At 47.2% G+C, this 15,193-nt stretch overlaps 1 protein-coding gene across 1 annotated transcript in view; it reads left to right on the top strand.

Annotated features, from left to right (window-relative positions):
• Positions 1 to 14,626, top strand: part of CTIF (cap binding complex dependent translation initiation factor) — a 225,439-nt gene extending 210,813 nt beyond the window's left edge. Inside the window, 3 exon segments of the mRNA XM_075327260.1 lie at positions 7,878 to 8,033; positions 12,424 to 12,477; positions 13,596 to 14,626. Of these exon segments, the coding sequence (XP_075183375.1) occupies positions 7,878 to 8,033; positions 12,424 to 12,477; positions 13,596 to 13,811 (426 nt within the window). The 3' untranslated portion in view covers positions 13,812 to 14,626.
• Positions 14,627 to 15,193: the final 567 nt, after the last annotated feature.

The following is a 15,193-nucleotide window of genomic DNA, read 5'->3' as shown; positions in this document are numbered from 1 at the left end:
AACCAAAAATATAGAGAAGCCTCTTTTTTTTAAATTATTTCATGAATTTCATGAAATAATTAAAAAAAAAAAATGACGTGAGCTTCGCCTAATTTTTGAGTCCAGCCGGGTACAACTAGGCAGCTGGGGATTGGAATCCACAGTGCAGGGTGCCCAAGATTTCTGGGCACCCCCACTGCGAATTGCAGTCCGCAGCCACCCCAGAAAATGGCGCTTTCATAGAAGCGCCATCTTCTGGCGCTGTATCCAACTCTTCTAGCTGCCCTGATGCCGGGTGGCTAGCTAGGTAATAATGGAGTTAGGGCTAGCTGTATATTATCAGCTGGCCCTAAGCCCGAAATTCATGGTGTCACGCCAATATTAGACATGGCCACCATGAATTTCTAGTAATGATAAAAAAAAAACACAACACACAGAAGAATATTTTTATTAGAAATAAAAACACAACACAATTAGTGACTCCATCTTTATTGAAATAAAGAACCCCCCTCCGCAGTAATCCTGGGTCAGGGTCCCGCGCCGTCCAATCCGGATCCAATATCATCTGATCGGTTTGCTGGAAGGCAAAGCGATCAGATGATGTGTCAGGATCAAGTGCCTGAATCCCATCACACATCAGCTGATTGTATAACCGGCTTTTATACAATCAGCTGATGCATCAGTAGAAAAAAAATACTTATGTGCTGTGCTGATTACCGGCAGCTCCTGGAGCGATCGATTGGACAGGAGTCTGATCCCGTTCGATCGCTGCAGGAGCTGCCGGTAATCAGCTGATGAAGTCCCCTGACGGCAGGATCAGCTAATAGCCGGCCAGGCGCGAAAAAGCCGGCGAGACTACGATCAGCTGATGCGTCAGGTGACTGCATCAGGTGATCCACCGCCAGGTCCTGCAAGCAAGGTCCTGCCCCGTGGAGACTGCACACAGCCAGAGCGGCGGTACCGGGACAGGAGCTGGGAGCGGGCATGGCACCGGGACCCTGCGGACAGTTGAGTATATATGACATTTTTTTTTTTCTACTGTTCACTTTGGTTTTCGCCGCTGCCTCCACCTCCCGCCCAGACATGGCGCCGCATGGAGCTGACATGCACAGGACGGGAGGTGGAGGCAGCGGTGACGGTACCGGGAGGATTCCTGCTTCTGTGTTTACCAACAGAAGGAATCCTCTTCCTGTACACGTCACTATACTGCCCACCCATTGCGTTTATAGCTGCGTTTTTAGTCATAGAAACGCGGCTATATGCGTTTTTCATTGCGTTGTTGAACATCTCATTGAACTCAATGGGTGAAAAACGCAGTGAAAAACGCAGAAATAATTGACATGCTGCATTTTTGTGGTCACCACAAAAACACAGCTAAAAAAAAAACGCTGTGTGAGGACAGCACTTCTGAAAACCCATAGACATTGCTGGGGAAGCAATGTCACTGCGTTTTCAGCACAAAACGCGGTAAACGCCGCTAAAAACGCGGCAAAAACGCCTAGTGCGCACAAGGCCTAAGGCTATGTGCACACAGTGCGTTTTTCTCGGCGTTTTTGCGCGTTTTTCGGGTGCGTTTTTGGCCTCAAAACTGCATGACTTTGCTTCCCCAGCAAAGTCTGAGTTTTCATTTTTGCTGTCCCCACACAGCGTTTTTTTTCAGCTGCGTTTTTGTGGTGACCACAAAAACGCAGCATGTCAATTATTCCCGCGTTTTTCACTGCGCTTTTCATCCATTGAGTGCAATGGGATGTTGAAAGACGCAATGAGAAACGCAAATAGCTGCGTTTTGGTGCGTTTCTAAGACCATAAACGCAGCTATAAACGCAGGAGGTGGGTAGTAAAGTGACGTGTACAGGAAGAGGATTCCTTCTGTCAGTAAATACAGAAGCGTGAATCCTCCCGGTACCGTCACCGTCGCTTCCACCTCCCGTCCTGTGCATGTATGCTGCCGTGCGGCGCCATGTCTGGGCGGGAGGTGGAAGCGGCTGCGAAATCAAAAGTGAACAGTAGAAAAAAAAAAAGTCAATACTCACCTGTCTGCAGCCTGCCGGTGCTATGCCCGCTCCCATCTCCTCCCGGTACCGCCGCTCCGGCTGTGTGCAGACGGCCGGGAAAGCTCCGATGGATGCAGGACCTGGCGATGGATCACCTGATGCAGTCACCTGACGCATCAGGTGATCGTAAGTATCGCGGTGACGCGGGCGCCCGGCCGGTATCAGCGGATGCGTCAGGAGACTTCATCCCTGATTACCGGCAGCTGCTGCAGCGATCGGACAGGATCAGACTCCCGCCCCATCGCTGCAGGAGCTGCCGGTAATCAGCACATAAGTGAGTATTATTTTTTTTTTTTTTTGCACCGATGCATCAGCTGATTGTATAATCGGCTTTTATACAAGCAGCTGATGTGTGATGGGATTCAGGCACTTGATCCTGACACATCATCTGATCGCTTTGCCTTCCAGCAAACCGATCAGATGATATTGGATCCGGATTGGACGTCGCGGGACCCTGACCCAGGATTACTGCGGAGGGGGGTTCTTTATTTCAATAAAGATGGAGTCACTAATTGTGTTGTGTTTTATTTCTAATAAAAATATTTTTCTGTGTGTTGTGTTTTTTTTTTTATCTTTACTAGAAATTCATGGTGGCCATGTCTAATATTGGCGTGACACCATGAATTTCGGGCTTAGGGCTAGCTGATAATATACAGCTAGCCCTAACTCCATTATTATTACCCAGCTAGCCACCCGGCTTCAGGGCAGCTGGAAGAGTTGGATACAGCGCCAGAAGATGGCGCTTCTATGAAAGCGCCATTTTCTGGGGTGGCTGCGGGACTGCAATTCACAGCGGGGGTGCCCAGAAAGCATGGGCACCCTGCACTGTGGATTCCAATCCCCAGCTGCCTAGTTGTACCCGGCTGGACTCAAAAATTGGGCGAAGCTCACGTCATTTTTTTTTTTTAAATTATTTCATGAAATTCATGAAATAATTTAAAAAAAAAAGGGCTTCCCTATATTTTTGGTTCCCAGCCGGGTACAAATAGGCAGCTGGGGGTTGGGGGCAGCCCGTACCTGCCTGCTGTACCCGGCTAGCATACAAAAATATGGCGAAGCCCACGTCATTTTTTTTGTTTGGGGGGGCAAAGAAATCCTGCATACAGTCCTGGAAGGAGGATGCTGAGCCTTGTAGTTCGACAGCTGCTGTCTGCTCTCCTGCATACACTATTGGATGGAGGATGCTGAGCCTTGTAGTTCTGCAGCTGTCTGCTCTTCTGCATACACTAGTGGAGAATGAAGAACACATTGAAGAAGGAAATGACATCAGACCTTTTTTTTTTTGTTCACTGATAAAAAAACGCATAAAGACGCAGTGAGCAAAAACGCAGCAAAACGCAGCAAAAAAACGCACCAAATCGCGGCAAAACGCGTGCGTTTTTTCGACGCAGGTGCGTTTTTGTGCGTTTTTGGCGGCCAAAAACGCAGCGTCAAAAAGACGCACTGTGTGCACATAGCCTAAAAAAAATCATCTGCAGAGATAAGTAAATGCTTTTCATGTATATAACAAACTTGTTAAAAGAAATATGTTGTCTTAGTAGATGGGTTATATTCAGTGTCATACTTGGCCACAGCAGGTGCGATTCTATGTGACCCAGGTAGCTGCCCATAGACCTTATAGGGTAACTGTAGGGCACCGCATGATGTTCTTTATGTACGTGAGGACTAACAATAGTTATGACTGTTTTATGACTTGTATCTTGCAGTTTTCCCCTCTGCACCTAATCACTAATTTTAAGTTGCCTCTGAGCTGGTAGGTGGACACTAGCTGCTATCATGTCTCCTATACACAGCACACACAGACATGAGGGATTCCTGCTCTCTTGTCTCTGAGCTGGTGGGTGGAGACTGGCTGCTATGATGTCTCCTATACACAGCACACACAGACATGAGGGATTCCTGCTCTCTTGTCTCTGAGCTGGTGGGTGGAGACTGGCTGCTATCATGTCTCCTATACACAGCACACACAGATATGAGGGATTCCTGCTCTCTTGTCTCTGAGCTGGTGGGTGGAGACTGGCTGCTATCATGTCTCCTATACACAGCACACACAGACATGAGGGGCTCCTGCTGTTCTGCCTCTGAGCTGGTGGGTGGAGATTAGCTGCCATGATGTCTCCCATACACAGCACGCACAGACATGAGGGATTCCTGCTCTTCTGTCTCTGTGTAGCTCTCCTGTCTCTATTTAGCTCTCCTGTCTCTATGTAGCTCTCCTGTCTCTATGTAGTCTCTATGTAGTACATTTTCAGAAGAAGCAGCATGGAGGACATTATACAGCAGTACTGAGCAGTGTAGCTGGGAATTCAGCACAAGGGGATATGAAAAACTCTTACTAGAATACTGCAGCACCAATGTAGGACATTGTACAACAGCACTCAGCATTGTAGCTGTAAAACCAGCACTGGGGATAAGAAAAACACTTACTAGAATAGTAAAGGAGCTGAATTTACCCCCTTGTTGAATTTACAGCTACACTGCTCAGTACTGCAGTATAATGTCCTCCACGCTGCTATTTCTGAACAGTATGCATTGTAGCAGTGAAACCAGCACTGGGGATAAGAAAAACACTTTCTAAAATTCTAAAAGAGCTGAGTTCACCCCTTTTTGTTGAATTCACAACTACACTGCCCAGTACTGCTGTATAATGTCCTCCATGCTGCTGCTTATGAACAGTATGCTCCAGTACTGAGCATTGTAGCTGTGAATACAGCACTGGGAGTTAGACAATCACTTATTAGACTAAGGAAGCAGCAATAGTGGACATTATGCTCCAGTACAGAGCATTGTACCTGTGAATGCAGCACTGGGGGTGAGACAATCACTTACTAAATTACAGCAGCAGCAATAGTGGACATTATGCTGCAGTACTGAGTATTGTAGCTGTGAATCCAACACTGGGGGTGAGAGACAATCCCTTATTAAAATACAGCAGCAGCAATAGTGGACATTATGCTATAGTACTGACCATTGTCTCATCCCCAGTGCTGGATTCACAGCTACAGTCACTTACTAGAATACAGCAGCAGCAGTAGAGGACATTATGCTGCAGTACTGAGCATTGTAGCTGTGAATCCAGCTCAGAGATTAGATAAATATTTATTACAAAGTTGCAGCAGAAAAAGAAAGGTCCGAATCTGCATTATGCGATCATACAATAATTTATAATTTGAGGGCCTCCTGGCCTCTCCCTCCGAATCGATGATGTCCGTGGAGAAAAAGATCGGGAATCTTAATTTCAATGCCCAATCTTTTCAGCTTCGTCTGGCAGGGGCTTACTCCACTCTCCCGATTGATAAAATTTTGGTCAACATTAATGTTTTGCAGTATGTCCACTTTCACTGTGTCTCCAACACTTCAAAAATCCACCGTTGATGAATTTAAAAATAGCAGTACCCAGATCTTACGTAATGTGTATATCTGAAGGGTCATTCCCCCTTACATAAAGTGATCTATTGCTAAAATTTGTGATCTCAAGGGGGTCCGACTCCTAGGACCTCTGATATTCCAGAGAAGAATGGGCTGCCGCACTGGTCTTGCACTGCTTTTTTTTTTCCCGATTGCCTCCAAAACCACTGCCATAACACTTTAGAGCTATTGAACTGTTTTCTAGTAATGTCCCTGTTGTCTTAGGCTAAGTTCACACATCCTGTGTTTTGCATCAGTCACAATCCGTAGCCTTGAGGAATTACGGAATCCTGCAAAATATTTTGCAGGAATCCTGTATTTCCCCATAGACTTCTATTAGTGACGGATTGCGACTGATGACCCTGCGTTGCATCCGCTGCGTCGCGGTCCGTCGTTTTTGACTGACCGCCGAGCGGGGAGCAACGCAGAATGTAACGTTTTTCGGGCCGTCAAAATTAACGCGCCGCGCAGGAATCCGTCGCCATCCGTCAAGCTTGTAATGCATGTCTATGGTGCTGGATTCCGTCGTAATCCGTCTTACAACGGAATCCAGCGCAGGATTCCGTCATGCTCTACTGAGCATGCCCAGCATGCTTGGCACGCCCACTGGGCTGTCCCAAGCACAGACGGATCATGACTGATCCGTCAAAAAACGGATGCACAGCGGATGTAACGGACGCAACTGATCCGTTTTTTCACAGGATTCCTGTGAAAGGAATCCTGTGAAAAACACATCAGTTGCATCAGTTGACATCTTGAAAATGACTGATCCGTTGCTGACGGACCTGACGGATTGAAAACACAGGATGTGTGAACTTAGCCTTAGCCAAGAGCATGTGTGATGACACCGGGGAGAGTAATCCGGCTTCACTGCACACATGCGCAGGATACACGCTGAGAGGATGTGGCTGGTGCAAGATTTGCAGCAGTGAAATGACTTGGACAGCAGGGAATGAGGTCTATCATACCCTGGGCCTTGGGTGCATGAATGCAGATATTAGGACTCAACTAGTCAGGGGAAGCAGTCTCTCCGCTGGACTAGTCCTGAGAATTGATCTGCCCTCTTTACTAGTCCTGGGAAGCAATTCTCCCCCCCCCCCCACCTTTGCCCCCTTCCTGCTGGACTAGTCCTCGGAAGCGATTCCCCCCTCCCCCCCTCCTTCCTCTGGACTAGTCCTGAGGATCGATCTCCCTGCTGGACTAGTTCTGGGAAGTGATCTCCCTGCTGGACTAGTCCTGGGAAGCGTTCCTCCCTGCTGGACTAGTCCTGGAAAACGATCCTCCCCGCTGGACTAGTCCTGGGAAGCGATCTTCCCCACTGGAAAAATTCCTGGGAAGCTATCTTCCCCTCTGAACTAGTCCTGGGAAGTGATCTTCCCCTCTGAACTAGTCCTGGGAAGTGATCTTCCCCTCTGAACTAGTCCTGGGAAGCGATCTCCCCGCTGAACTCCTGGAAAGCAATCTCCCTGCTGGACTAGTGCTGAGAATCGATCTCCTCTCTGGACTAGTCCTGGGTAGTGATTTACCACCAACCCCCTGGACTAGTCCTAGATCATTTGCATATGGCGTTTTGGCACACACAATGTTTGACCTGGGACAGCAAAGACTTTTCTATACTTCAGAAAGTTAAAATTAAAGGGTTATGGTGGTGGTTTTGGGGCAGAGACAATAGCTGAGAGCCACTGCACAGGGACGTCTTTAGACCTAGAGATTGGACCCCACCGATCACATCGTTATGACATTGCTTAGTGATGGGGAAAACCACTTTACGCATGATTCCAGAACTATTCTAATAAGTATATAATAATACACTATAGGGTCACCATACTATCCTGAGCCCTAATAACCTCTGCAGTGTCCATAAAGTGCCAAAATAACTCAACAGGGGCCAAATAACAACGGTATCCTATTCATTGTGCTCCTCCGTACTCGGCGCTGGCCTCCTTTACTGCTCCATACAGTGCCCAATAGACAGTGCCATACAGTAGCCTAACGATGGTGCCAAAGTGATGCCACCATTCCCAAATCTGCCCGTGCAGCATGAAGGGGGTAACTCCTTTTGTGTAATGGAGACCCTTAGACGGAGCAGGTTTCCAACATTTCTTTGTTGCAATATCTCCCACTATTACATATTACACATGACCGATCCAGAAGTTGAGGAACCCGTTGACTTTTCGGTGACCGTTGAACATTTTGCCATCATGAGAAGTGAAGAAATAGCAGAAAAACTGACAAATAGATTTTTCTGTTGTAACCGACCGCACTTGGGGTTTACTGGTTTCCCCTTTTATTCCAGAAGTGAAGCAGACGTCTGTCTGTGACCGGTTCCTGTTCGCTTTGCTGTTTGATTACACACAGTTTCCCCTTTCGTTGTCTCGTGGTTCTGGCTCTTGTGGTTAATTTGTTTATGACTTTTTTTGTGTGTGTGTTTTGCAGAAAGATTTCTCCGTACGAGAAGAGCTGCACAAGTCTGATGTGGAGAGCTGGCTGGGTTTCATCACCTTCCTTTGTGAAGTTTTCGGCACGATGAGGAGTAATACCGGGGAGCCTTTCCGAGTCCTGGTGTGTCCTATCTATACCTGCCTTAGAGAGGTAATGACCACTGACGTGCCCTCACCCATGGCTGTAAAAAATGGGTCTCCTAAAGGACATTGTCTAATCACCATGGATCACTAGAATGGGGATCCTGAGCTCCCCAATCGTTAACACCGGTCGATCACACCATGAATGGAGCGGTGGTCACACTCACACCCTGTGGATCCAGCCGAGGACAGAGACATGGACCGTAAATGGGTCCGCAGGGTGTGTGTGGCCACTGATTCATTTCAGCTCCTCCTCAGGCACATTGTGGGGATCTCAGAGGTGAGGCCCCCTGTATCTAGTGCCTCCATACCCCCTATTTTTCCACATTGGTCCATTAATTCCCCCCTTTTTGAGTCCTTGTGTGTCCTATCTATACCTGCCTGAGACAGGTAATGACCACTGACGTGCCCTCACCTATGACCATTTTAAAAAATGGGTCTCCCAAAGACGTTAAAGGACTCAAATCGTTAGCATCACTCGATCGCACCATGAATGGAGCTGTGGTTACACTCGCACATTGTGAATCCAGCAAAGCACGGAGCCGTGGACCATAAATGAATCTGCAGGTAGTGTGACCACTGCTCCATTCCAGCTCCTCCTCAGGCACATTGTGGGGATCCCACATGAGGCCCCCAGTATCTACTCTAGTGCATCCAAACCTTCTTATTTCCATATTGATCCATCCTAATTACCCCTACATTGGCCTGCACTGATGTTGGTACAAGAGTGGGCAAAATGTGTCGGTCTACCAGCGTGCACCAGATAGGCTAAGAAAATTACCTTGTCAGGAAGCTAAAATCTGTGGATCTGTAATAAGACTATGACTACATGCCTGTGGAAGGTTATCTGCGGCATGACTGGGCCAGGTGTGCTTGTGGTTTTTAATGAAGAGTGGGCAGGATCATAGGATCAGGCATGTTGTAATCCACATGCCCAATCATTGATTTCCTCCACCAGTTGGAGTACCTGCGTAAACTAGATAGTCATCCAATGGCACGGTCCTTGCCAGCAGCTTCAGGTTACTCAACCCTTATGGTTGCCTTTAGTGTGACGAGCGGCTCCCCATACAATACAATGGTCCTAGTCTCAATAGAGTTTTGAGTCTTCTTTTGGTTTTATAGAGCTGGCCATAAGAACGGGAGGAGGTGAGCGCCTCCTTAAATAGATGAAGACCAGAATAGTGAGTGCAGCTCTGGAGTAGACGTAGCCCCTTTTGCAGAGCTTATACTTGGTACGGAGGTGTCCTCGGGGACCTGGCACGGATCGGTCCCTCTTACTCTCCTCCATCCCCTGGAGACATCCGACCAGTCTTGGAGGAGTCCCAAGTGCTTTCAGGAATACATTTGGAAAAGTGATTTAACATGTAATCTGCCATAAATGTTGACAGCGTGCTGTGCTCGGCGCACATGTATATACGAGGCGAGGAGCGGCCATGTAATGATTCACTGCTGCATCGGACGGACGGGGAATATAGGGATTTCCCAATTTCAAGTCATTTCAGCTTATTTATTGTACAATGAAACTTAAGGGAAATTTTTTAAATTGACTTTGTAAATTAGTGCATCGTTTTTATTGTCTGCACACAGGCATTGAAATGTATTGTGTGTGTGTCATCATTCACCTGCTCTGTGACCTCCCTTCTAAAAGTCTCGGACCCCTAAAATCTATTCTAAACTATGCTACCCGGCTAATCCACCTCTCCCCCCGCTACTCCCCGACCTCTCCTCTCTGCCAATCCCTTCACTGGCTTCCCATTGCCCAACGACTCCAGTTCAAAACACTAACCATGACAAACAAAGCCATCCACAACCTGTCTCCTCCATACATCTGTGACCTAGTCTCCCGGTACCTACCTGCACGCTATTCCATCCGGTTTGCGTTTAGTTGGACCATCATTTATTTTTCAACAGGACAATGACCCCAAACACACCTCCAGACTGTGTAAGGGCTATTTGAGTAAGAAGGAGAGTGATGGGGTGCTACACCAGATGAGCTGGCCTCCACAGTCACCAGACCTGAACCCAATCGAGATGGTTTGGGGTGAGCTGGACCGCAGAGTGAAGGCAAAAGGGCCAACAAGTGCTAAGCATCTCTGGGAACTCCTTCAAGACTGTTGGAAAACCATTTCCGGTGACTACCTCTTGAAGCTCATCAAGAGAATGCCAAGAGTGTGAAAAGCAGTAATGAAAGCAAAAGGTGGCTACTTTGAAGAACCTCGGCCCCGGGCTTTGTGCATGGAGCAGCCTCCCTATATCAATCTATATAGGTCAGGTGCTAGTGTAGTGTCTCCTTACCGTCAGTAGACTTGTTAGTCACAGTTTGGAACCCAGATCATGGATACGTTGCCCTCTGCGGCACATTGCAGACTTGCGGCACATTGCAGACTTGCGGCACATTGCAGACTTGCGGCACATTGCAGACTTGCGGCACATTGCAGACTCCTATAGGAAAAACCTTTACTTCATTCTTTGCCTTCGTCATGACCCGGGGCAGAGTTTTCCATTTTGCTTTCTTTCTGGCAGCGGCTCTGGGTGCCGTTCTGATCTGGAGAGCAGGAAGACCAGTGATCACCAATAATCACACCAGCCGCATTAATTAGGCGGGTCTTTAACAATTCTCTTTTTCTATTGGATTATCTAATAGAGTTGTATCTATACGCCCCTATTTATGGTGACTAATTGGTGAGAGCCGGGAGCAAAGAACCACTGCCCAGAGCAGCCCTTAGGTATCACAATTGTGCATTGAATCCGCAACAGTCAACCCACATTACAACCACTGGATGGGCAAATATAGATATGTACGGTATAAACCTCTCCCGACAGAGTGCTCCAAAGTCAATCATGATATTTGTCCTGACACAACTCCAGAAGCGGAAAGGTAATGCTTCATGCGAAGATGAGTTTTTGTTAGGGGCGTCAGGGGAGGACAATTTACCTAACCAGTCCGGATCCATTAGCCAGCTTTTCTCCAACTGGAAACAACTCCAGTCCTTTATACTCAAGCACGATGCAACATACTGGGAATGTCTACCTAATGGGAAACAAGTTGTCTTGACCCTTCTTTCGTGGCTGTTGCCTGGAAAAAGAGAGAAGGATGAGGCATATTGGATTTCATAATGTCCCATCCTTTGGTTCTCAAAGTGGAAAAGTTGCCAAGAGAGGTGTCTGGAAGATACTAAGTGCCCTTGCACCTTAGAGGACGATCCACAGAATTTCCCATTTCTCCATACACCTAAATGTAACTGAGCAAGTGTTATAAATGGGGAGAGAGCTGCTGTCAGATACCGATGGTGGTTGCTTGATCACATGGTGTGATTCCATATGCCCAACCTTTTTCTCCCATAAGAGTTGGGAGACCCATATGTACACCTTTTTAATGGCTTGATAAAGGCCCTGCGTTGGCCGAAACGTTGCTGTTTTTATCCCCTTGTGTACATTGGGACCAATAAAGATTTTTCGATTTGATAAAGGAGTTTTTAGTGATACTACAATATTGGATTGGCTCTCCAGCGTTTGGATGGCTTCACCAAGATGCACGAATGGATGGAGTGGTGCTTGGGAGACACCTGTTCAGGAGAGTTGGGAGACCCTAATACATCTTAGGCTAGGTTCACTTCCTCCAGTTCTCTGTACTGAGCTTTGTGTCTGGATTTCAGTCTATATTCCCAAAAATGGGATTCTGATGGGAACCCCAACAGAGCCATTCACTAAAATAAGGAAAACTGAGTCGCTGTTTTCTCCATGAGGCCTCCGTTCCGGTGGTGACTATCTTCTTGATGCCGACACAAAAGCGTGGTAGATGCAGTACACAGAATGAAACTTGTCCTAAAGTGGATGTCTGGTTCTGCCAAAATTGGCAAATTTGGCCGACCTTATTCTCATGTGAAGGTGGTGGTAGTGGTGTCCTATAAGGGTACTTGCCCATGATCCGCACACGCTGCGTTGTAGTCACCGTGTCATCCCTACCGCGGAAGAACATAGCAGTACTTGCCCATGATCAGGGTTTGGAACGCTGCGGAGTTTCGCTGTGTTCTCGCTTAGAACACTCGCGTATCTGCAAGTACAAATTGACATTCTGCGGCGCAGAAAGCCACGCCGCAGGTCCGTTTATGCTACAGTAAAAAGCACAGTGCACAGGAGATTTCTATAAATCCCATCCACTCTGCTTGTACTGTACAACACAGCGTTTTGGACACAGCAAAAAAAACACTGCACACGGATCATGGGAACGTAGCCCAATATTGTTGCACTCTTGTTCTGCGGACTACTGTACAGAGTGAACCCTGTACAGACACATTTATTACCCGTTGCTCCTCATACAGTGTGTTTTCCTCACTGACTGACCTCCTTCTTTTTGAACCCATATATTTACTCATTTTTTAACCTTTTTCTCCCTACAGCTGTTACAGTCTTACGACGTGAAGGAGGACGCGGTTCTGTGTTGTTCCATGGAGGTGAGCATCTTCATCCACTTTGGTGTTTGGATCTAGACATAATATATTGTCCACCATAGTCCAGTCAGGATCATATATTGTCTACCATAGACCGGTCAGGATCATATATTGTCCACTATAGTCCGGTCAGGATCATATATTGTCCACTATAGTCCGGTCAGGATCATATATTGTCCACTATAGTCCGGTCAGGATCATATATTGTCCACTATAGTCCGGTCAGGATCATATATTGTCCACTATAGTCCGGTCAGGATCATATATTGTCCACTATAGACCAGTCAGGATCATATATTGTCCACCATAGTCCAGTCAGGATCATATATTGTCCACCATAGACCAGTCAGGATCATATATTGTCCACCATAGACCAGTCAGGATCATATATTGTCCACCGTGGACCAGTCAGGGTTATATATTGTTCACCATGGACCAGTCAGGGTTATATATTGTTCACCATGGACCAGTCAGAGTCATATATTGTCCACCGTAGGTCAGTCAGGGTCATATATTTCCACCATAGGTCGGTTAGGGTCATATATTTTCCACCGTAGATTGGTCAGGGTCATATATTTGTCCACCATAGGTTGGTCACGGTTATATATTGTCCACCATGGACCAGTCACGGTTATATATTGTCCACCATGGACCAGTCACGGTTATATATTGTCCACCATGGACCAGTCGCGGTTATATATTGTCCACCATGGACCAGTCACGGTTATATATTGTCCACCATAGGTCGGTCAGGGTTATGTTGTCCACCATAGACTGGTCAGAGTCTCTCTATGTGCATTGCATAGCTTAGGTCCTACCACAATGATAAAGCAGCCCACAGTGGTGGTACCACAGTCGTATATGACTACTGAGTGACACAGAGGGCATGTAACTGTGGGATATGTGATAGTCTGTGACAGCCACGTCCACCTGTGGTTGAGACTCTGTCACTGGCCTGACCGCTAACTAACACACTGGGCAATTATCTATGTCAGTCAGTCACTCATGTCCTCTCCCCAGTCTCTGTGTCTCGCATTCATGCACCAGCTGAGCCGGAGACACAGGCGTCTGAGACGGGCGGCCATTTAACATGCGACTTGTAACCTCTGCTCTGTTGACAGCTGCACAGCACTGGACGTCTGCTGGAGGAACAGCTGCCCGAGATGATGACTGAGTTGCTGGCCGCTGCACGAGACAAGATGCTGTGTCCCACCGAGTCCATGTTGACCAGGTCTCTCTTGCTGGAGGTCATTGAGTTGCATGCAAACAGCTGGAACCCCCTGACCCCGAGCATCACCCAGTACTACAACAAGACTATCCAGAAACTTACTGGTTGACACGTGGAGGAAAAGGGGGCAACAGCCAACTGGACACAATCTTTAGGGTAGGGGGAAGTCTCGCCACCCTGACGTAAACCAGGATGTACCAACTGGACTCGCCAACCTTTCTACGAAGAAGATAATGAAGGAACCACACGTGTTAATAAATCCAATAGCATGCTTAAGAACTCATTCAGCAAAAAGGGGGGAGGGAAAGCTGCCTTTTTCAGGAGAGTGACCCCCCTCCGCCATCTCGTTAGCATATTGTATGAGCCGCAGCGCACGCACTAAGACGTTGTCACTGTGGGTGCAGTACAGACGTGTATTGTGCGAGGCCGACTGGCTGCTATTGTTTACACAGCATACAGGGGGCTTTTACGGGGCCAACTGGCAGGAGGTGGGTCTGGGCAGATGTCTCAGGAGAAACAAAGAGGGCACGGTCGGAGCTGACATTGATCATTGACCCCCACTTTTGTCGACATGTGGAGCTCGGGGAGTCGTGTGCTCAGTCGCGTGTTGGTTATGTATTAGGACACCGCACGGATTGAGGTTTTTATTTGCACTCTATAATTAAAATAATTGGGGGGGGTTCCACTTAACGGTTGAGATAGGAATGAAAAAAAAAAAAAATCCTGCGACTTACCAGCATCATGTATAACTCCGTCCTAATGGCCGACTTGGTTTTGCATATCTGATGTGCAAGGATTTGGCGACATGGAGAGGTCTGACTTTTACCAGGGACCAGAAGAGAGTCCCTAACTATTTGCAGTGCAATATGTAGTAAATTATTATTTTTTTTTCTTGTTAACATTAATAAAATGCTTCATTCGTTATGATCAGTCCTTCACACATCTGCGAAGGGTGGGAGAGGTTCTGCATCCATATTTACAAGCTCTGAATCTATGCCCTACAATGCAGCTATTTAAGCCAGTCTTTGCTCTTTTGACATCCTTTTGTTAACATTGGTTCCACTCTTGTACGGGTCATGGTGCACAAGAAGTGTTTTGGGGGTAGACAATGATTTTGGATGTATAATTATGGACACGAAATGCGTAGAGCTATTGATATATCACTCGGATTCACATTGAACAGTCTCGGACTGGCCCACTGGGAAACCGGTGTATTCCCCGGTGGGCCTTTCACAACAACAGTATTTGTTGTAGTACACTTATTGCAACATATACAGACAAGGGCAGCAGCCCATTGCTTTTTTTTTAGCAAGGTACCCAGTTTATTACTATATAGAAGCCTTGACAAGGTCAGATATTGCATGTAAGTAAACATTGGGCCCCCAGAATCCATAAATGATGGGCCCTCGGCAACGCAGTCCAACGCTAACATCACATTCGGGGGGGGGGGGGTTTGCAAACGCTTTGCATATATTGTGCAGCTGGTCATCC

Source organism: Anomaloglossus baeobatrachus, chromosome 1 (genome assembly GCF_048569485.1).
Source record: "Anomaloglossus baeobatrachus isolate aAnoBae1 chromosome 1, aAnoBae1.hap1, whole genome shotgun sequence".
NCBI classification, from domain to species: Eukaryota; Metazoa; Chordata; class Amphibia; order Anura; family Aromobatidae; genus Anomaloglossus; species Anomaloglossus baeobatrachus.
The sequence above is the reverse complement of the archived record's forward strand: the minus strand, read 5'-3'. Positions and strand labels throughout refer to the sequence as shown.